Source organism: Dama dama, chromosome 22, assembly GCF_033118175.1.
Source record: "Dama dama isolate Ldn47 chromosome 22, ASM3311817v1, whole genome shotgun sequence".
NCBI classification, from domain to species: Eukaryota; Metazoa; Chordata; class Mammalia; order Artiodactyla; family Cervidae; genus Dama; species Dama dama.
Genome location: NC_083702.1, coordinates 53,098,473 through 53,121,028, shown reverse-complemented (window position 1 = coordinate 53,121,028; position 22,556 = coordinate 53,098,473). Strand labels below are relative to the sequence as shown.

At 38.8% G+C, this 22,556-nt stretch overlaps 1 protein-coding gene across 2 annotated transcripts in view; it reads right to left on the bottom strand.

Moving 5' to 3' along the window:
* Positions 1-263: 263 nt before the first annotated feature.
* Positions 264-22,556, bottom strand: part of WASHC3 (WASH complex subunit 3) — a 58,675-nt gene continuing 36,382 nt past the window's right edge. For both annotated transcript variants that reach the window (XM_061125528.1, XM_061125529.1), the window contains exon 7: positions 264-500. In XM_061125528.1, coding sequence (XP_060981511.1) covers positions 416-500 — 85 coding nt within the window. In that variant the 3' untranslated portion in view covers positions 264-415. The remainder of the gene's footprint in view (positions 501-22,556) is intronic.

The window sequence follows — 22,556 nt, the reverse complement described above, 5'->3', positions numbered from 1 at the left end:
ACTTTCTGCCAGAAATTTAACTCTAATGATACAAGTGTACATAATACTTTTCATGCTAAAGTATTCACAAAAATTGAATCATTCACTTTGCCAAATTCATTTTTTTTTTTTTTTTGCACTGAGTCTGTTTTTGATCACTAACCTCACATTGACTTCATTCTACATGCTCCTTACATCTCTGAAATACTCCATCTTAGTACTTTATTTAGCTATTCTATTTCTCAGCAGGGCCCTTTATTTTGGTAACAAGACATACTGCCAGCTTATTATAAATGCTTTATTTTTTAACACAGAGGAAGCTTGGTGGCAGATCTGTAGCCGCTTGATGTCGTTATAACTAACTACAGTTCAGGCTCTCTTACAGAAGGTAAAGGTACACTAACACACATATATGTAATTGTTATGAAAATTAAGCTTAGTCACTAAAAGAAGATTCGTTATCTGAACTTTCTTCTGTGTTTTTTTCACCTTCACCATCAGGCACTGGAGCATCTGGCCTCCTGAAAAAGAAGGGGAAAAAAAAAGAAATTTAACACTTTTTCCAGTTGAAAAAAAAATCACTAACTGTAAATGAGGTTCATCCTAGAATACTGCTGCTAATAAATCTGCCAAGTTCACCTCCTTAACTGAGCGCCTCCTGCTCTCTAGCACGGCACGCTTCTCGCTGGCTTCTCCAGGACCAGGGGGTTCAGGGCTATTCCCGTATAGGCCACAGCGCCGTCCCCTCCCCTCCTTACAGAGTGTGCTGCTTCAGCACTTTGTGCTTCTCATCACCATGGAGACCCAACGACAGACAGAGATGTGATCTGGAGAGGCTGGCATGACCAGTGCTAAATCTTTGCAGCCTCCAAGTGTCCGTAAGATACAGAGAGAGGAAAGCTATAAGTGGAAAGAAAAAGAAAACCTTCAGGTTCAGGAAAGCTGAAGGGAGTAATTTAAAAATGGAAGAGATTTCAAGAATGGGCAGTAAGAAACACAGGCAATATGGAAATCCTGTGGGGGAGGAAAGTGACTGTTCAAAGGTGGTTCTTAATGTCTGCTGAGTGTTTTCACTTTTATGCTTTATCATCAGATAAACATAAGAAGAATGAGTTCATAAAAATAATGTCTTGAAGATTCACTAGGCACAAGATGATGTGAGAATGGTTAAACTGCAGCTTTGTATAGATGTGCTATAAAAAAACCACAGGAAATTTATTGGTGTCATTAAAAAAGTCAACTTGATAGGTTCCATAGTGTTTGTTAGTAAATCATTTGATCAATGTGGCAGCACTATCACTCAGCACCTATTCACTCTTACCAAGAAAGCAAATTAAGCAAAGTCTACCTGGGGGAAACTAAGAGGGAAAGGAAGACTAATATAGCTGCTCTGTTTTAGTAAGTAAAAGCTACAAAACTTATTTTTCCCTCAGGTTCCTTGATTCTTAATAAGATTTAAGATACCAACAAATAAAACTCTTCTTTGCCACTAATATAATAATTATTGCTAAAATAAGAAAATGTATAGTCTCCTACTTACCTGTTATCATGAATTATGTTATTAGTTATTATGGCCGAGTTCTGACTTAGTTTTTAATACCATGTCTTTCATGCTATCAAACAGAAGAAATGCTGGCACTGCTCCCTAGCAATGGGTCAAACATAAACCCCTTTGCTCTGCTGTACAATTTTAGATTATGTGGGGTGGTCCTAAGATGGTGGAGGAATAGGACAGGGAGACTACTTTCTCCCCCACAAATTCATCAGAAGATCATTTGAACGCTGAGAAAATTCCACAAAACAACTTCTGAATACTGGCAGAGGACACCAGGCACCCAGAAAGGCAGCCCATTGTCTTCGAAAGGAGGTAGGACAAAATATAAAAGATAAAAAGAGAGACAAAAGAGTTAGGGATGGAGACCCATCCTGGGGAGGGAGCCCTAAAAGAGGAGAAGTTTCCAAACACCAGGAAACCCTCTCACTGGCGGGTCTGTGGGGAGTTTTGGAATCTCAGAGGGCAACATAACCAGGAGGAAAAATAAATAAACAAATAAAGCCCACAGATCATGTGCCTAATGGCAACTCCCAGCAGAGAAGTAGCCCAGACACTCGCATCTGCCACCAGCAAGTGGGGGCTGAACAGGGAGGCACCGGCTGCACTGTTTAGGGTAGGGACTGTCCTGAATGCCCTGAGGGCAATCTGAGGGAGCTAACGTGAGATGGCAACCCAAACAGTGGGACAGACAGAGGGAGACAGGAGAGAGAGAGAGAGAGAGAGAGAGAGAGAGAGAGAGAGAACTTTCCCGTGAAAAGCTCTAACCTAAGGACTGCCGCCCTGCTCACAGAACAAAGGACTGAGTGAATACCACAGAAGAGCTAGCTGGCTTTGAACCCTGCCAGAGGCAGGGAGGCAGGCGGGCGACAGCCAGAGCCAGAAAGGGGCAATCTCGGCCCCAGAGACGGCATCCTCTACCAAACTGTGAGCAGGCTCCCAGTTGCTAATCAAGTCTTCCTGGGATCCTGGATGGTGCACATCCACCAGGGATCAGTGCCTCAGAGGAGACACACGGCACACCTGAGATGGCACTCCCGCTGCGCACCCAGGAAACTGAGCAGCTGGGACCGGGGAGGTGATAAGACTCACCACCCAACCTGGGAAGAGTGTGCTCACCAAGCACCTGGTCGCCTGGGCGGTGTGGACCTGGGAAAGGCATAAAACGCAGGCCCAACGAGTCTGCGCCTTTGTGTAGTACCCGAGAACCTGAACCCGAGCGGCTTAGACCTGGGAAGTGCATGCAACCCAGGGCCCGCTTTAGACAGTTCCCCTGCACAGCAACCTGGGGCCTGAGCAGTGTAGACGGGGAGAGCAAACACTCCATAAGCGGGGGCAAACCCAGTGGGGCTGAGACACTGCGCGCACTCCCCACACTCGCCAGTGATATTTGCTTGCAGTGTTCCTCCCTCCCCACTGCACGACTGAACAAGTGAGCCTAAATAAGTGACCACCTTCGCCCCCTTGTGTCAGGGCAGAAATTAGACACAGGAGACTTGCAAACAGAAGAAGCCAAAATAAACAGAGGGAACCGCTCTGGAAGTGACAGGTGCAACAGATTAAAACCCTGTAGTTAGCACTGACTACATTGGAAGGGACCTATAGACCTTGAGGAGTATAAGCTGGATCAAGGAACTATCTGAAACTGAACTGACCCCATACTGCCCGCAACAGCTCCAGAGAAATTCCTAGATATATTTTTACTATTATCATTTTTTTAATTAAAAAATTTTTGTAAGTCCTTTATTACTCCTTTAATTTTAATTTTTATAACCTACTATTACCTTGCAAGAAAAAAAGATTCTATTTTTAAAGCAAATTTCATCTATTTTTAAAATAATTTTTGTGATTTTGTTTTTTTAATATTGTATTTTTGAGAGTCTAACCTCTACTCTACATTTTTACTCTTTGGTTTTTGGTATTTGTTATCAATTTTGTACCTTTAAGAATCCAATCTTCAGTACCCATTTTTACTTAGGAGTATGATTACTGGCTTGACTGCCCTCTCCCCCTTTTGACTCTTTTTCTCCCCTAGGTCACCTCTATCTCCTCCCGTCCCCCTTCTCTTCTCTACCCAACTCGGTGAATCTCTTTGGGTGTTCTGGTTTGTGGCAAACACTTAGGGAACTGATAACTGGCTAGATCTGTCTCTCTCATTTTGAGCCCCCCTCTTCTCATCCTGGTCACCTGTATCTCCTTTCTCCCTCTTCTCTTCTCTATGTAACTTCGTCAACCTCTCTGGGTGTTCCAGACAGTGGACAGCACATAGGGATTTGATTACTGGCTAGATTGTGCTTTCCCTTTTTGATTCCCCCTCTCCTCCTCCTGGTCACCTTTATCTCCCTCCTCCCTCTTCTCTTCTCCATGTAACTCAGTGAACCTTTCTGGGTGTCCCTTACCGTGGAGAATCTTTTCTCCATTAACCTAGATGTTTTATCATCAAGTGCTTATGAATGGAGAAGTCTTGAGGCTACTGTAAGAATAAGACTGAAAACCAGAGGCAGGAGGCTTAAATCCAAAACCTGAGAACACCAGACAACTCCTGACTCCAGGGAACATTAATCGATAAGAACTCATCAAAAGCCTCCATACCTTCACTGAAACCAAGTACCACCCAAGGGCCAACAAGTTCCAGAGCAAGACATACCACGCCAATTCTCCAGCAACACAGGAACACAGCCCTGAGCTTTAATATACAGGCTGCCCAAAGCCACACCAAACCCATAGACATCTCAAAACTCATCACTGGACACTTCACTGCACTCTAGAGAGAAGAAATCCAGCTCCACCCACCAGAACACTGACACAAACTTCCCTAACCAGGAAACCTTGACAAGCCACTCGTCCAACCCCACCCACAGGGATAAACCTCCACAATAAAGAAGAACCACAAACTGCCAGAATACAGGAAGGCCACCCCAAACATAGCAATCTAAACAAGATGAAAAGGCAGAGAAATACTCAGCAGGTAAAGGAACATGATAAATGCCCGCCAAATCAAACAAAAGAGGAGGAGATAGGGAGTCTACCTGAAAAAGAATTCAGAATAATGATAGTAAAAATGATCCAAAATCTTGAAAACAAAATGGTGTTACAGATAAACAGCCTGGAGACAAGGACTGAGAAGATGCAAGAAATGTTTAACAAGGACCTAGAAGAAATAAAAAAGAGTCAATCAATAATGAATAATGCAATAAATGAGATAAAAAACACTCTGGAGGGAACCAACAGTAGAATAACTGAGGCAGAAGATAGGTTAAGTGAGGTGGAAGATAGAATGGTGGAAATAAATGAAGCAGAGAGGAAAAAAGAAAAAAGAATTAAAAGAAATGAGGACAACCTCAGAGACCTCTGGGACAATGCTAAACACCCCAACATTTGAATCATAGGAGTCCCAGAAGAAGAAGACAAAAAGAAAGGCCATGAGAAAATACTTGAGGAGATAATAGTTGAAAACTTTCCTAAAATGGGAAAGGAATAACCACCCAAGTCCAAGAAATCCAGAGAGTCCCAGACAGGATAAACCCAAGGCAAAACACCCCCAGACACATATTAATCAAATTAACAAAGATCAAACACAAAGAACAAATATTAAAAGCAGCAAGGGAGAAATAACAAATAACACACAAGGGGATTCCCATGAGGGTAACAGCTGATCTTTCAACAGAAACTCTTCAGGCCAGAAGGGAATGGCAGGACACACTTAAAGTGATGAAAGAGAAAAACCTACAAGCCAGATTACTGTACCCAGCAAGGATCTCATTCAGATATGAAGGAGAATTCAAAAGCTTTACAGACAAGCAAAAGCTGAGAGAATTCGGCACCACCAAACCAGCTCTTCAACAAATGCTAAAGGATCTTCTCTAGACAGGAAACAAAGAAAAGATGTATAAACGCGAACCCAAAACAACAAAGTAAATGGCAATGGGATCATACTTATCAATAATTACCTTTAATGTAAATGGGCTGAATGCCCCAACCAAAAGACAAAGACTGGCTGAATGGATACAAAAACAAGACCCATATATATGCTGTCTACAAGAGATCCACCTCAAAACAAGGGACACATATAGACTGAAAGCGAAGGGCTGGAAAAAGATATTTCACGCAAACGGAGACCAAAAGAAAGCAGGAGTAGCAATATTCATATCAGGTAAAATAGATTTGGAAATAAAGGCTGTGAAAGGAGACAAAGAAGGACACTACATAATGATCAAAGGATCAATCCAAGAAGAAGATATAACAATTATAAATATATATGCCCCCAACATAGGAGAACCACAATTTGTAAGGCAAATGCTAACAAGTATGAAAGGGGAAATTAAGAGTAACACAATAATAGTGGGATACTTTAATACGCCACTCACATCTATGGACAGATCAACTGAACAGAAAATTAGCAAGGAAACACAAACTTTAAATGATACAATGGACCAGTTAGACCTAATTGATATCTATAGGACATTTCACCCCAAAACAATGAATTTCACCTTTTTCTCAAGTGCACATGGAACCTTCTCCAGGACAGATCACATTCTAGGCCATAAATCTAGCCTTGGTAAATTCAAAAAAACTGAAATAATTCCAAGCATCTTTTCTGATCACAATGCAGGAAGATTAGATGTCAACTACAGGGAAAAAACTACTAAAAATCCCAACACATGGAACTAACCAACATGCTTCTGAATAACCAACAAATCACAGAAAAAATAAAAAAAGAAATAAAAATCTGCATAGAAACGAATGAAAATGAAAACACAACAACCCAAAACCTATGGGACTCAGTAAAAGCAATGCTAAGGGGAAGGTTCACAGCAATATGAGTTTACCTCAAGAAACAAGAAAAAAGTCAAATAAATAACGTAACTCTAAAACTAAAGCAACAAGAAAAGGAAGAAATGAAAAACCCCAGGGTTAGTAGAAGGAAAGAAATCATAAAAATCAGGGCAGAAATAAATGCAAAAGAAGCAAAAGAGACCATAGCAAAACCCAACAAAGCCAAAAAATGGTTCTTTGAGAAGATAAATAAAATAGACAAACCATTAGCCAGACTCATCAAGAAACAAAGGGAGATGAATCAAATCAACAAAATTAGAAATGAAAATGGAGAAATCACAACAGACAACACAGAAAGACAAAGGATCATAAGAGACTACTATCAGCAACTACATGCCAATAAAATGGACAACTTGGAAGAAATGGACAAATTCTTAGAAAAGTATAACTTTCCGAAACTGAACCAGGAAGAAATAGAAAATCTTAACAGACCCATCACAAGCACGGAAATTGAAACTGTAATCAGAAATCTTCCAGCAAACAAAAGCCCAGGACCAGATGGCTTCACAGCTGAATTCTACCAAAAATTTACAGAAGAGCTAACACCCATCCTACTCAGACTCTTCCAGAAAATTGCAGAGGAAGGTAAACTTCCAAACTCATTCCGTGAGGCCAGCATCACCCTAATACCAAAACTAGACAAAGATGCCACAAAAAAAGAAATCTATAGGCCACTATCACTGATGAATATAGATGCAAAAATCCTTAACAAAATCTTAGCAAACAGAATTCAACAACATACTAAAAAGATTTTACATCATGACCAAGTGGGCTTTATCCCAGGGATGCAAGGATTCTTTCAATATCCGCAAATCAATCAATGTAATACACCACATTAACAAACTGAAAGATAAAAACCATACGATTATCTCAATAGATGCAGAGAAAGCCTTTGACAAAATTCAACATCCCTTTATGATAAAAACCCTCCGGAAAGCAGGAATAGAAGGAACATACCTCAACATAATAAAAGCTATATATGACAAACCCACAGCAAACATTATCCTCAATGGTGAAAAACTGAAAGCATTTCGACAAGGCAAGGGTGCCCACTCTCACCACTACTATTCAACATAATTTTGGAAGTTTTAGCCATAGCAATCAGAGAAGAAAAAGAAATAAAAGGAACCCAGATTGGAAAAGAAGAAATAAAACTTTCACTGTTTGCAGATGACATGATCCTCTACATAGAAAACCCTAAAGATGCCACCAGAAAATTACTAGAGCTAATCAATGAATATAGGAAAGTTGCAGGATCTAAAATTAACATGCAGAAATCCCTTGCATTCCTATACAGTATCAATGAGAAAACAGAAACTAAGGAAACAATTCCATTCACCATTGCAACGAAAAGAATAAAATACTTAGGAATAAATCTACCTAAAGAAACAAAAGACCTATATATAGAAAACTATAAAACACTGATGAAAGAAATCAAAGATGACACAAATAGATGGAGAAATATACCATGTTAATGGATCAGAAGAATCAATATAGTGAAAATGAGTACACTACCCAAAGCAATCTATATATTCAATGCAATCCCTATCAAGCTACCAACGGTTTTTTTCCACAGAACTAGAACAAATAATTTCACAATTTGTGTGGAAATATGGACCTGGAGGAATCAACCTGCCTGACTTCAGGCTATACTACAAAGCTACAGTCATCAAGACAGTATGGTACTGGCACAAAGACAGAAATATAGATTAATGGAACAAAATAGAAAGCCCAAAGATAAATCCATGCACCTATAGACACCTTATTTTTGACAAAGGAGGCAAGAATCTACAATGGAGAAAAGACAATCTCTTTGACAAGTGGTGGTGGGAAAACTGGTCAACCACTTGTAAAAGAATGAAACTAGAACACCTTCTAATACCATACACAAAAATAAACTCAAAATGGATTAAAGATCTAAATGTAAGACCAGAAACTATAAAACTCCTAGAGGAGAACATAGGCAAAACATTCTCTGACATAAATCACAGCAGGATCCTCTATGACCCACCTCCCAGAATATTGGAAATAAAAACAAAAATACACAAATGGGACCTAATTAAACTTAAAACTCCTAGAGGAAAACATAGGCAAAACACTCTCTGATGTAAATCACAGCAGGATTCTCTGTGACCCACCTCCCAGAGCAATGGAAATAAAAGCAAAAATAAGCAAATGGGACCTAATTAAACTTAAAAGATTTTGCACAATGAAGGAAACTGTAAGCAAGATGAAAAGACAGCCTTCAGAATGGGAGAAAATAATAGCAAATGAAGCAACTGACAAAGAAAGAATCTCAAAAATATACAAGCAGCTCCTGTAGCTCAATTCCAGAAAAATAAATGACCCAATCAAATAATGGGCTAAAGAACCAAACAGACATTTCTCCAAAGAAGACATATAGATGGCTAACAAACACATGAAAAGACGCTCAACATCACTCATTATCAGAGAAATGCAAATCAAAACCACAATGAGGTACCATCTCACTCATGCTGGTCAGAATGGCTGCTATCCAAACGTCTACAAACCATAAATGCTGGAGAGGCTGTGGAGAAAAGGGAACCTTCATACGCTGTTGGTGGGAATGCAAACTAGTACAGCCACTATGGAGAACAGTGTGCAGATTCCTTAAGAAAACTGGAAATAGAACTGCCATACGACCCAGCAATTCCACTGCTGGGCATACACACCGAGGAAACCAGATCTGAAAGAGACACGGGTACCCCAATGTTCATCGCAGCACTGTTTATAACAGCCAGGACATGGAAGCAACCTAGATGTCCATTGGCAGATGAATGGATAAGAAAGTTGTGGTACATATACACAATGGAATATTACTCAGCCATTAAAAAGAATTCATTTGAATCAGTTCTAATGAGGTGGATGAAACTGGAGCCTATCATACAGAGTGAAGTAAGTCAGAAAGAAAAACACCAATACAGTATACTAACGTGCATATATATGGAATTTAGAAAGATGGTAATGATGACCCTATATGCGAGACAGCAAGAGACACAGATGTATAGAACAGTCTTTTGGACTCTGTGGGAGAAGGCGAGGGTGGGATGATTTGAGAGAATAGCACTGAAACATGTATATTACCATATGTGAAACAGATCACCAGTCAATGTTCAATACATGAGACAGGACACTCAGGGCTGGTGCACTGGGATGGCCCTGAGGGATGGGATGGGGATGGAGGTGGGAGGGGGGTTCAGGATGGGGAACACATGTACACCCATGGCTGATTCATGTCAATGTATGGCAAAACCACTGCAATATTGTAAAGTAATTAGCCTCCAATTAAAATAAATAAATAAATAAAAATTTTTAGATTATGCCCATGAGGAATGTACTCAGCATAATAAAGTGTTAGAGCTAAGTACAGCATTTAGTGGTTTTGACTGATGTGCCACTGCCCAAAATGCTAACATGGGAACACAGTCTTCATCATTCTCCACAGAAGCAAGAACTCTATTAGTAGTGGGTATAAATACTGGGTTCAAATCCTAGCCTTGCTATGTAGCTTCTAGAAACTTTGGGGAAGCTATTCAACGACACTGTGAACCCAACTGACTGACTGGATTGTTGTGAATATTAGGATGAATTACTAACAGCAAAAACACTGAATAATATGTGACACATTGTTGTTCAGTCACTCAGTCATGCCCCGACTCTTTCCAACCCCATGAACCATAGCATGCTACACCTCCCTGTCCTTCACCATCTCCCAGAATTTGCTCAAACTCATGTCCATTGAGTTGGTGATGCCATCCAACCATCTCATCCTCTGTTGTCCTCTTCTCCTCTTGCCTTCAGTCTTTCCCAGCATCAGAGGCTTTTCCAATGAATCAGCTCTTTGCATCAGGTGGCCAAAGTATTGGAGCTTCCGCTTCAGCATCAGTCCTTCCATCGAATATTCAGGACTGATTCCCTTTAGGATTGACTGGTTTGATCTCCGTGCAGTTCAAGGGACTCTCAAGAGTCTTCTCCAATACCACAGTTCAAAAGCATCAATTCTTCAGTGCTCGGCCTTTTTTATTGTTCAACTCTCACACCTATACATGACTACTGCAAAAACCAGAGGTTTGACTATACTGACCTTTGTCAGCAGAGTGATGTCTCTGCTTTTTAATATGCTGTCTATGTTTGTCATGTGGCACATAGTAGGTATATTAAATAACGGCTATCATTATGATTATGATTCTCATTGTTATCATGTACCTACTACTTGGCCAAGAAAGTTTTTAGGTGCTTCAGGTATAGAAACAAATAATAAGTAGTTGCTGCTCTGAAGTTGATAATTTAGTGGGGGAGACAGAAAGAAATAAACTATTGTTATATAGTGTGATACACAAAATATAGTTGTACTAACTACACTTGTTTGAAAGGAAAAGGTAATTCATTCTACTAGCGTTAGTCACAGAAAACTCAAGAAAGGTGAAGACGCTTGTGAAGGGTGTTGGGACAGGCATGAATTTGTCAGAACAGAATATGTGGGAATAAGTGGGGATGAGAGCATTCTGAGTAAAGAAAAAAACAGGGATGGTACCGCGCAATGCATTTGGGACCTATAAATCTTTTGGTAGCTAGGGTATGAATAAAGTAACTGGGGTAAAACAGTAGATGAGATTAGGTCATTTGGTAGGGACAATAGGTGGAGAGTGGAGAGAAGTTATATGAAATGTCAGCTTTCAGTGAAATCACACAACTAAGTTTAGGAATTTTAAGAAGTCATTTAAAAAAAAAATCTAAGTATAGCTGGTGTACATAATTATACAAGTCACAGGAGTACAATGCAGTGATTCACAATTTTTAAAGGTAATATTCTATTTACAGTCATTATAAAATACTGGCTATATACTCTGTGCTGTACAATATATCCTTGTAACTTACTTATGTATAAGTTTGAACCTTTTAATCCCCTCTCGATACTGCCCTTCCCCACCTCTCTCTCCCACTGTTAACCACTAGTTTTTCTCTATATCTGTGAGTTTGCATCTTTTTAGTTATACTCACTAGAGTTTGTTGATTTTTTCAGATTCCACACGTATTAGTGGTATCATACAGTATTTGTCTTTCTCTGCCTGACTTGCTTCACTTAGCATAATACCCTCAAAGTTCATCCAAATGGCAAAACTTCATTCTTTTGTATGGTTGAATAATATTCTCTTGGATATATATATACACCAGGTCTTTAACCATTCATCTGTTGATGGACACTTAAGAAGTCATTTATTTTTTTAATTGAGATATAATTCACATACCATAAAACCCACCATTTAAAATTGTACAAATTAGAGTTTTTTTTTAGTATATTCACAAGGTTGTACAACCATTGAAAGTGAAGTCGCTCAGTCATGTCCAACTCTTTGTGACCCCACGGACTGTAGCCTACCAGGTTCCTCCATCCATGGGATTTTCCAGGCAAGAATACTGGAGTGGGTTGCCATTTCCTTCTCCAGATCTTCCCGACCCAGGAACTGAAGCAGGGTCTCCTGCATTGTAGGCAGACGCTTCACCATTACTGCAACCATTACTGCTATCTAATTCTAGAACATTTTCATTATTCCAAAAAGAAACCTAAAACTCATTAGCAGACAAGTTCCCTTTCCTTTCACCCTCATCCTCTTAACGACCATGAATCTACTTTTCTGTATCTATGGATTTGTCTATTCAGGACATTTCATATAAATAGGATCAAGGATATTTAGCTGTTTTGTCAGGATTCTTTCACTTAATAAAATGTTTTCAAGGTTCTTCCATGTTGTAGCATTTATCAGTACCTTATTCCTTTTTATGGCTGAATATTATTCCATTGCATGGATATGCCAATTTGTTTATGAACATTTAGGTTATTTCTACTTTTTGGCTGCTATGAATAATGCTAGTGGAACATTTGTGTACAAGTTAAGCAGAACTGCTGAGTCATGTGGTTAACTCCATGTTTGACTTTTTGAGGACCTGTCAAACTGTTTTCCCCAGTGAATGCATCATTTTACATTTCCACCATCAGAATATGAGAGTTATAATTTCTTCATATCCTTGTCAACACTTGTTATTCTCTGTCTTCATTCATTTCTTTCTTTTCTCATTTCTTTTATTGTGGTACAACATCACTCATTATCAGAGAAATGCAAATCAAAACCACAATGAGGTACCATTACACGCCAGTCAGGATGGCTGCTATCCAAAAGTCTACAAGCAATAAATGCTGGAGAGGGTGTGGAGAAAAGGGAACCCTCTTACACTGTTGGTGGGAATGCAAACTAGTACAGCCACTCTGGAGAACAGTGTGGAGATTTCTTAAAAAACTGGAATTAGAACTGCCATATGACCCAGCAATCCCACTTCTGGGCATACACACGGAGGAAACCAGATCTGAAAGAGACACATGTACCCCAATGTTCATCGCAGAACTGTTTATAACAGCCAGGACATGGAAGCAACCTAGATGCCCATCAGCAGACGAATGGATAAGGAAGCTGTGATACATATACACCATGGAATATTACTCAGCCATTAAAAAGAATTCATTTGAATCAGTTCTAATGAGATGGATGAAACTGGAGCCCATTATACAGAGTGAAGTAAGCCAGAAAGATAAAGACCATTACAGTATAATAACGCATATATACGGAATTTAGAAAGATGGTAACAATAACCCTATATGCAAAACAGAAAAAGAGACACTGATGTACAAAACAGACTTTTGGACTCTGTAGGAGAAGGTAAGGGTGGGATGTTTTGAGAGAACAGCATCGAAACATGTATATTATCTAGGGTGAAACAGATCGCCAGCCCAGGTTGGATGCATGAGACAAGTGCTCGGGCCTGGTGCACTGGGAAGACCCAGAGGAATCGGGTGGAGAGGGAGGTGGGAGGGGGGATCAGGATGGGGAATACATGTAAATCCATGGCTGATGCATGTCAATGTATGACAAAAACCACTACAATATTGTAAAGTAATTAGCCTCCAACTAATAAATAAAAATAAATGGACAAAAAAAGGGGTGTTGAGTACATTCACAGTATTGTGCAATCATCACCACCTAACCAACCTCCAGGATTCTTTTCATGCTGCAAAACTGAAACTCTGTACCACTTAAACAATAACTCCTCATTTCTCTCTCCTTCTAGCCTGTGACAACTACTCCTCTACTTTCTCTGAATTTGTCTACTCTAGGTACCTCATGTAGGTGGAATTATTCAATACCTGTCTTTTTGTGACTGTCTTCTTTCATTTATCATGTCTTCAAGATCCATCCATATTGTACCATGTATCAGAATTTCCTTTCAACTTTAAGATTAATAACACTTCACTGTGTGCAGACAATACATTTTGTTCATCATCCATTCACTTGTGGAGGGGTGTTTGGGTGGTTTCTACTTCTGGACTATTGTGAAAAATGCTGCTATGAACATGAGTGTACAAGCATCTATTTGAATCTCTGCTTTCACTTTGAGTATATGCCCAGAAGTGATTTTTGGAGAAATTGCCATACTGCTTTCCATAGCAATGATATAATTTTACATTCCCACCCAGACTGCACAAGGATTACAATTTCTTCATATTCTTACTGATACTTTTTTGCTTGCCCTCATTCATTTTTAAAATAAATTTAAAGCTACTTTGAATTGTAATTGCTATGAAAACAAAAGAAAAGCTACATACTAGAGTTCCTTTTGTTATGTAAAAAACTCCAAAAATTGTGAAGATCAAATGAGGTTATATACATGAAAACACTTTATAAGTTATAAAGCTTTAAAAATGTTAATGTAATAATAAAACTCTTAACAGCATTTCCAGACTGGATATTCATATTAATATTCTTAGGGGAAACAGTATTTGGCTTTTTAATGATCAGAACTGCTCTGGCTTGATTCTGCGTGTGTGTGGCAGGGGGTGGGGGGTGGGCATGCATACCTTTTAATTTTCTTTCATAGAAAGAAGCTTTAAAGATATGTTTCAAATGGTTGCTACTTTAAACTACTAGTCATACTTCAATACTAAAATGTGGAAATGAAGATTTCACAGTACTCTTAGTATTTTAAACATACACATGAATCACTAAAAACGACTATGTCAGCAAAATGCAGAAAAAAATATGAAGTCATATTCATGATTTATCATGTATATATTTAAAAAATCTAAATCTTTAGTGGTTATATTGGTAGCTATATTTTAATAAGCATATTTATATAATTTGTGGCATTAAGATTATCAATTAAAGTCAGTAAAAGCAACATTTTTATTTTTTATTTTTTTTTTTTTCAAGGTGATTAAGCCATTTGTATTTGTTGATCTTAGTCTCTTAGCCTCTCATACAGATTGGAAGATAGAAACTCTATCTTTCTTGATGATTGCCCTGCAAAGGGACAGCTTTCAGATCCTTGACAAACAACTTCCTGAGTTATAAAACTGTCAGTAAACTTTCAAGAGACAAAATAGATGGACAACTCACAAAGGAATTGCTTAATATATATATATATAAAAGAGATTTACAATGCATGAACAAAAGACTAAGGGCAGTCAATCCAATGGAAAGGTGTGATTCACCCAACAGTTTCATGAATTGAATTAGTGCTCAGCATTAGCACCTTTTTTTTTTTTTTTTTTCATTATTTTTTTTTTTCCAGTGGGTTTTGTCATACATTGATATGAATCAGCCATGGATTTACATGTATTCCCAATCCCGATCCCCCCTCCCAACTCCCTCTCCACCCGATTCCTCTGGGTCTTCCCAGTGCACCAGGCCGGAGCACTTGTCTCGTGCATCCCACCTGGGCTGGTGATCTGTTTCACCATAGATAGTATACATGCTGTTCTTTTGAAATATCCCACCCTCACATTCTCGCACAAAGTTCATAAGTCTGTTCTGTATTTTTAAAGTTTAACTTTAAACTCCTTACTGTTTAATTTCTTTAAAAAGAGATATTTTCAAAGATTATTAGGTTGACCTCAACTAAAACTGAGCCAAAATTTAGAAAGGAAAGGACTAACCACATACAAATTAGTACTTTTTAGCAAACAGGATGCTGTGTGCATGTTATTTCTGTCATCTTTCTCCCATTTACATGAATAAAACCGTCAACCACAATCCCTGCTGTCCTCATCCTTTCCTTATACCGTTCCTTGTTCCAGTCACAGAATCCAGGACTAGCAGGTCAGGAGAACCCTGCCCTGTAAAGAGACCGGGGTAAGGGAGGGCTCATAACCCAAACAGGGACAATCAGAATGCTTCCCTAGAAATAAGCTATGGACTATGGAGAGGGGGTTCTCTTTCCTTTCAGTTGGTGAAACTAGCAATATTATAGCCATTTAAAATATAAAGCAAATATTATTTGCTAATTCCTTGTTTTCCAGGAGGAAGCTCATCAGCAGCAGGAGAAAAGTAGATTATTATGCCACGTTTGATTAAAGGCAGACCGAGGGACAGGTGAGAGAAAATATCAGCAGCCAGCAATAATGGTGCTGTGCCCCTGATTGTGTCCTACTTAGACTTCTTACGGATATGAATCAATAACTTCCCTTTTTACTTTAGCTAGTTTGAGTTACGTTTCTGTGATCCTGTACATAAAGCAGTCTTAAAATATAAATATCATTGATCTGATTTGTTTTCATTTAAAAAGAGATTTACATTTGTGCTTAAAAGCAAAACCACTTTGATGGCAAACATTATATACATTCTTTGGAAAAACATGTATTTATGCACCGATAAATGGTTTAAAGATATTTTTCATTTTCTTTAAATTTAAGACAGTGGAATTTAAAGCAGATGAAGTGCCAAAAACACTGCTAGTGCAAATGCTGCTGAGTAGCAGGGTTGAGGGGAGAGGGTGTGATAGTCATTCAAACAACTTTTCAGTATCAGCTACAGTGCATACAGTCATAACGTCACACGATACCTGTCAACTAGTGTCATTCTCACTGCTGGTCGCTCAGCCGTATCCGACTCTCTGACCCCATGGACTGTAGCCCGCCATGTTCCTCTGTCCATGGGATTCTCCAGGCAATAATACTGGAGTGGGTTGCCATTCCCTGCTCCAGGGGATCTTCCTGACCCAGGGATCGAACTCAGGTCTGCCTGTGCTGCAGACAGATTCTTTACCACCTGAGCCACCTATGCAATGGTAGTAAGTGGTCTTAAACAAACAGCCAAACACTGAATTCCTGAACTAAGATTACATTGACTATATAGACATCTGGGATAGTTAAAAAAAAAAAAGACAATTTTGAGTACAGTAACTAGTAAGACTGATTTCAGCATTATATTTACTCAAACTACACACACTTTGGTCTTTTCTATTTTTTTTTTTTGCATTTCAGTGCTACATTTATTTTCTCAGCTCAAATATATAATTAATAATAATTAATTGGTTCAAAGACAATAAATGAGAATTCAGATAATAACTGAAATTTTGATAAACACAAAAACTTGCAATTGAGAATTTGAATGCCCATCAAGGCAGGTATACCTGTTCTTTGCTATGATAAGCAGATTCCCCAGCCAGAGAAACAATGTAATACCTAATATGATAAAGAAAAAGGAAGCTAACTATCCTAGGTAAGATGGGTTTCTCCTGTTTACCTTGGGGTTCTTTACATCCCAATAGCTCCCCTAACTTCTTGCTTGCTAGAAGGTAGACCCCAACTGTTTTTAACACTATTTCTTCAATATTTTTATTATCTCTTATCTCTTACTGTTGTGAAGCAACAGTTACAACTGGACATGGTCAACAGACTGGTTCCAAATAGGAAAAGGAGTACATCAAGGCTGTATATTGTCACCTTGCTTATTTAACTTATATGCAGAGTACATCATGAGAAATGCTGGGCTGGAAGAAGCACAAGCTGGAATCAAGATTGCTGGGAGAAATATCAATAACCTCAGATATGCAGATGACACCACCCTTATGGCAGAAAGTGAAGAGGAACTAAAGAGCCTCTTGATGAAAGTGACAGAGGAGCGTGAAAAAGTTGGCTTAAAGCTCAACATTCAGAAAACTAAGATCATGGCATCTGGTCCCATCACTTCATGGGAAATAGATGGGGAAACAGTGAAACAGTGGCTGACTTTATTTTTTTGGGCTTCAAAATCACTGCAGATGGTGATTGCCGCATGAAATTAAAAGACGCTTACTTCTTGGAAGGAAAGTTATGACCAACCTAGACAGCACATCAAAAAGCAGAGACATTACTTTGTCCACAAAGGTCCATCTAGTCAAGGCTATGGTTTTTCCAGTGGTCATGTATGGATGTGAGAGTTGGACTATAAGGAAAGGTGAGCACCAAAGAATTGATGCTTTTGAACTGTGGTGTTGGAGAAGACTCTTGAGAGTCCCTTGGACTGCAAGGAGATCCAAACAGTGCATCCTAAAGGAGATTGGTCCTGGGTGTTCATTGGAAGGACGGATGTTGAAGCTCAAACTCCAATACTTTGGCTACCTGATGTGAAGAGCTGACTCATCTGAAAAGACCCTGATGCTGGGAAAGATTGAGGGTAGGAGGAGAAGGGGACAACAGAGGATGAGACGGTTGGATGGCATCACCGACTCAATGGACATGGGTTTGGTTGGACTCTGGGAGTTGGTGATGGACAGGGAGGCCTGGCGTGCTGCAGTTCATGGGGTTGCAAAAAGTTGGACACAACTGAGCAATTGAACTGAACTGAACTGACTCTTGTGATCAAAGTCTCCAACAGTGGACTAATCACAGTTTTCTGACATTGTTTTTTCCTGTCCTATATTTTCCAGCCAGTATGCCAGTCAGTGGTCAAGGACTGGTTGTTGTTGTTCAGTTGCTAAGTCATGTCTGACTCTTTGTGGCCCTATGAACTACAGCACGCCAGGCTTCCCTGTCTTTCACTATCTCCCAGAGTTTGCTCAAACTCATGTCCATTGAATAGGTGATATCATCCAACCATCTCATCCTCTGTTGCCCCTCTGTCTCATCCTCTGTCACCAAGGACTGGTAATTACCTTGAATGGAATACCAGTTCAGCAAGAACTAGAAAAATGGGACAAATAAAAAAACCTGTTTTTGGAATTGTTCAGTTGGGGAACTGAGATCAATTCTATGCTCAACTAGTCAAAATCCAACCTTTAATCCATTATGTTCTTCGGTAGCAGGAGACAGGCAAATCACTGGCAGATAAGGAATGCCCTTAGAGGGCATGAAAGTCTGCTGGATATGCCTTGAATATAATTAAATAAAGTTTTCTTGCTTTCCAGTATCCTTTTGGTTAACACTAATAAATCTCTCATCTCAGTGAGAAGTAGGCTGAGGTGGTTACTTTTATTCCTGGCAACCACAGTCATGGTCACTGCACAGTCTGAGAAAAGGGTATAAATGTCTTTTGAATAGATATATCCAGGACAAATGCCAACTGAGCTGGTTCTGTTTAAAGCCTGCATAACTCAGTTTCTTTAGCCAAATCAGTATGCTGCAAACTGCACTCTCCTACTAACATTAAGAATGTGACCAGTTAAATTTAAATTTCAGAAGTCTGTTCTTTACTACAACGTTGAAAATACAGATTTTTCAGTTTTGGAAAACAGAGAATATAACTCAAAAGGATAATTACTCTGTGTACATTAAATATGTCTGTGTTGAGACCACAATGGTATACAGGCAACTACAGGACTATAAACAAGTTGTGATCTGAGAGCCTGGTAAATCCAATTGTTTAGAACTTGCTACATATTCTTCCATTAAAACATTCATAAATCACAACTAACATTTACTGAACATTTACTGCTTGTCCAGAGCTGTTCTGAGTGCTTGCTTACTCTGTATGAATCTATAAAGGGTGAACTCTTCTATTTCACATTTATGAGGAAACGGATGCACAGATTGATTAGGTAATTAGTTCAGGGTCATACAGCTAGAAAGGGGCAGGGCAGAATCTGGACCTCAGCAAGTAGGCCATTTCTAAAGTCTGCCTTAGACTGAGACTTAACCATCATGAACTTCATCTCTTGCCGGACAGGTTCAGAGGCTAGACTATTTATCTTGGAGTAGTAAAAGTAGTAATTACTAGTAATAGTAACCTTAGTTATGGGACATAAACGAAACCATAGAATAGGATAGGGAGAAACATTTTTCCTTTTCTTGGTAAGAGAATCTAGGCATTGACTGAAAAAATTTATAAGGCATGATTTATCTGCTCTGTATTTCTAAAACAGATCAACCTGAAAATTTTCTATTTTCTTTCCTTTCCATCAACTTGTGTGTATGATGACAAAGGTGACAAAGGTATTATTCACATATCATTTTAATTCATTGAATTTTTTAAAACTAATTTTTACAAGCTAAGAACTAATTTTTACAAGCTAGAACCAAGAACTAAGTCTTGGTTATATAAGCCCTATTGTCATTTTTAAAAACTTAGATTTCTAAGAAGATTAAATAATCACTCAGAAGTAGCAAACAAATACTATTTATTTGGTAATTACTGGCATTTTCTTCAGTTTTATAGACTTTCTAAAATTCAATGATGGTCATTTTTGTAGGAAAATAGCCAGGTTCTCTTCTCCCTTGTCAAGTAAACTGTTTTGGTTCAAAGTTACGTACTCTTAGTTTCCAAACTGTTATAAACACAAGCTAATTGAATAACAGCGTATTTTCTGATCAGTATTTATTCCTATATTAACCTCAGTTTTGCTCTTTGTTCAGACAAAGAACAGTAAATCTAAATATAAATCTGTGCAAACAGATTTAGACTACTTCTTCCTACAGTTACATAAGTCTGTCTCACTACCTAGGGCTAAAAAAAAGTTTATGTTTATACTTTAAAAGAGAAAAGAACCATCTTTACTGAAAGTTCTAGGCTTAGGCTTAATATATACCTAATATTCTAAATAAAAGCAAACTCTTTCCTTGGATGGTGCATTTCTTCTTCATCTCAGGCTTTCTCCTTAAAGCAAGGCTCCTTAACTTTTATGTAAACATGATTCCTAAAGTGAGAGAAGTCCTCTTTAACAAGGTGGTTGATTCCACTTATCATATCTAGCTAAATGTAGTTGCAGCTGGTTTTCTAGTGGTAGTGGTGATAGGTTATAGTGAGTCACCCTACTCCAACCAGCGCCCCTTGTGACCAATGGCATGTACTCATGAGGTAATGGGTCAGAATTCAGGCTCCAGGCTGTGGTTGAGGAGCAGCTTTTCTGTAAGACAACGTCAACTGTTACTGGAATTCTACCCTAAAACTTGGCACCACCTTGCAGCTGAATGTTTCTCAACATTTACAGACAATGACGTGCGCTCAAACTTGCTAAGTGAGATACATCAAGAAAGTACTGGGGGTCCTGGGGGTTCTCCCTTTGGAAGTCATCCACTAACTTCTTAAAAGGGTGATACCTAAATGGGATCTTAAACAACATGAAATCAGCCTGGCCAGTAAGATGGGGGAAGGAAGTTCCATGGGGAAGAATACAAATCTTCAAAGACACCAGGAAAATGGTACCGTCAGAGAACCATGTAAGCAGTCTGCTGCAGCTGCGAGAGGCAGGGATGCACGGATGAGTGGCAAGAAATGAAGCCAGAGCCTCAATGATAAATGCAGTTATTTGCAATTCTAAGATGTCAGGGCGCATGCTAGGGGCAGCAGAGAGTCACAGGAAGACTTGTATGTATCAACAGATGAATTATATGAAGACATCCACTAAGTTTTTAGTGATGGACTGAAAAAGAATAGAAAAACCCCAGAGGAGCAATTAAAATAAATCAAGTGAGAAATGACGAGGGCTTGAACTACACAGCAATGGCATGGAGGCACATGGTCAGACGTGAGACTGAAAATGAGAAAACCACAGTGACTGACATAGTGAGGAGGAGGGCAGAATCAAGGGTGACTTTCAAGTTGCTAGTGTGGGTAGCCAGTTGAAGTAAATGATTGTGAAGGAGTTTTAGGCTGGGCAGGGGATGCAATGCAGCCTGGAGGGGGTTGAGGGAATCGAGAACCAGCATATGCTGATGCTTATAAGGCTTCTATTTCCCCAAATTATTACATTTTCTCTAGAAAGAAAAATGATCATTTTAAAGGTCATTTTAGCTCTCTGTTAGTACAGAAGCTCTACTGTGTATTTCCAGAAGCAAAAAAGAGGTCATGGCCAATGTTAGATATATTTACAATATATATTCCAATGAGTACCAAAATGGATTGGACCCATATGTTCAATTCACATTAAAGTATGTGTCACAATCCATCTGCTTTTAAAGTGTGTCAGAAACAATTTCCAGAACAAATGCCAAATATCCTGGAGATGTTTAGTTCAAATTATCAATCCATACCATAGTACTTGAACTGTTTGCTACTGAAATATACACTAAATGGAGATACGTGCAGGAGATCTGTTCTTCTAGACTTCAAAAAATGTTTTTAAATTTCATATTTTGAAAGATAAAATGAGAAAAAGATTGTATACATGAAAGAAAAAAATGCATACATTTTCTTGAAGGGCTCAGAGCCAAGAAGAAGAATTCCAAAGTATCCTGCTAGTACAGTATGAATGCCTGGAGCTAAATACATAAATGCCTGGAGCTAAATAAATACATTTAGCTAAATACACAGCTAAATACATCGGGGTGAACAAAAACCCTGAAACTGGAAAGATACTTGCAAAAGAGGACAGTTCTGAATAATCCATTAAGATATATCTTATCCAGGATGAGCTGTGTAGCCAGGTTTGCCTGGATGGAATAAATAACTGTCAAATTTCTGAGCCACAACTTTTCAGCATTTTTCAAAAAATTTTTTTTATAAAACTCACACAAACAATATCTAGTTCCATAATAACCATTACTATACACTTAGAGTTACTCTATTTATTTTCCCATCTGGCTCAACCTAGATCATGTAAAGTAAATCTCCTATACACTAATGTCTTATACAGATACATAAAAAGCTGTTGAGTGACTGAACAACAACAAATTAAGAAAAGAGGACGGGGAGGGAGGGAGGGAGGGAGAAAAAAAGCAGCACAGAAAGAAAAGGAACAATGCTTCTTGTGGACACTACTGCAGTGCAACAAAAATGTCATCAATTTCCATCTCTTTTGCATATACAGGTTCATCACCAATTTATTGAAAATACTCCTAAAATGTTTTAAGGCTAATTTTAGTAGTATAGCATAGATTTTTCACTTTTTAAACATAGCAGACACACTATTTGTGGAGGAGGTT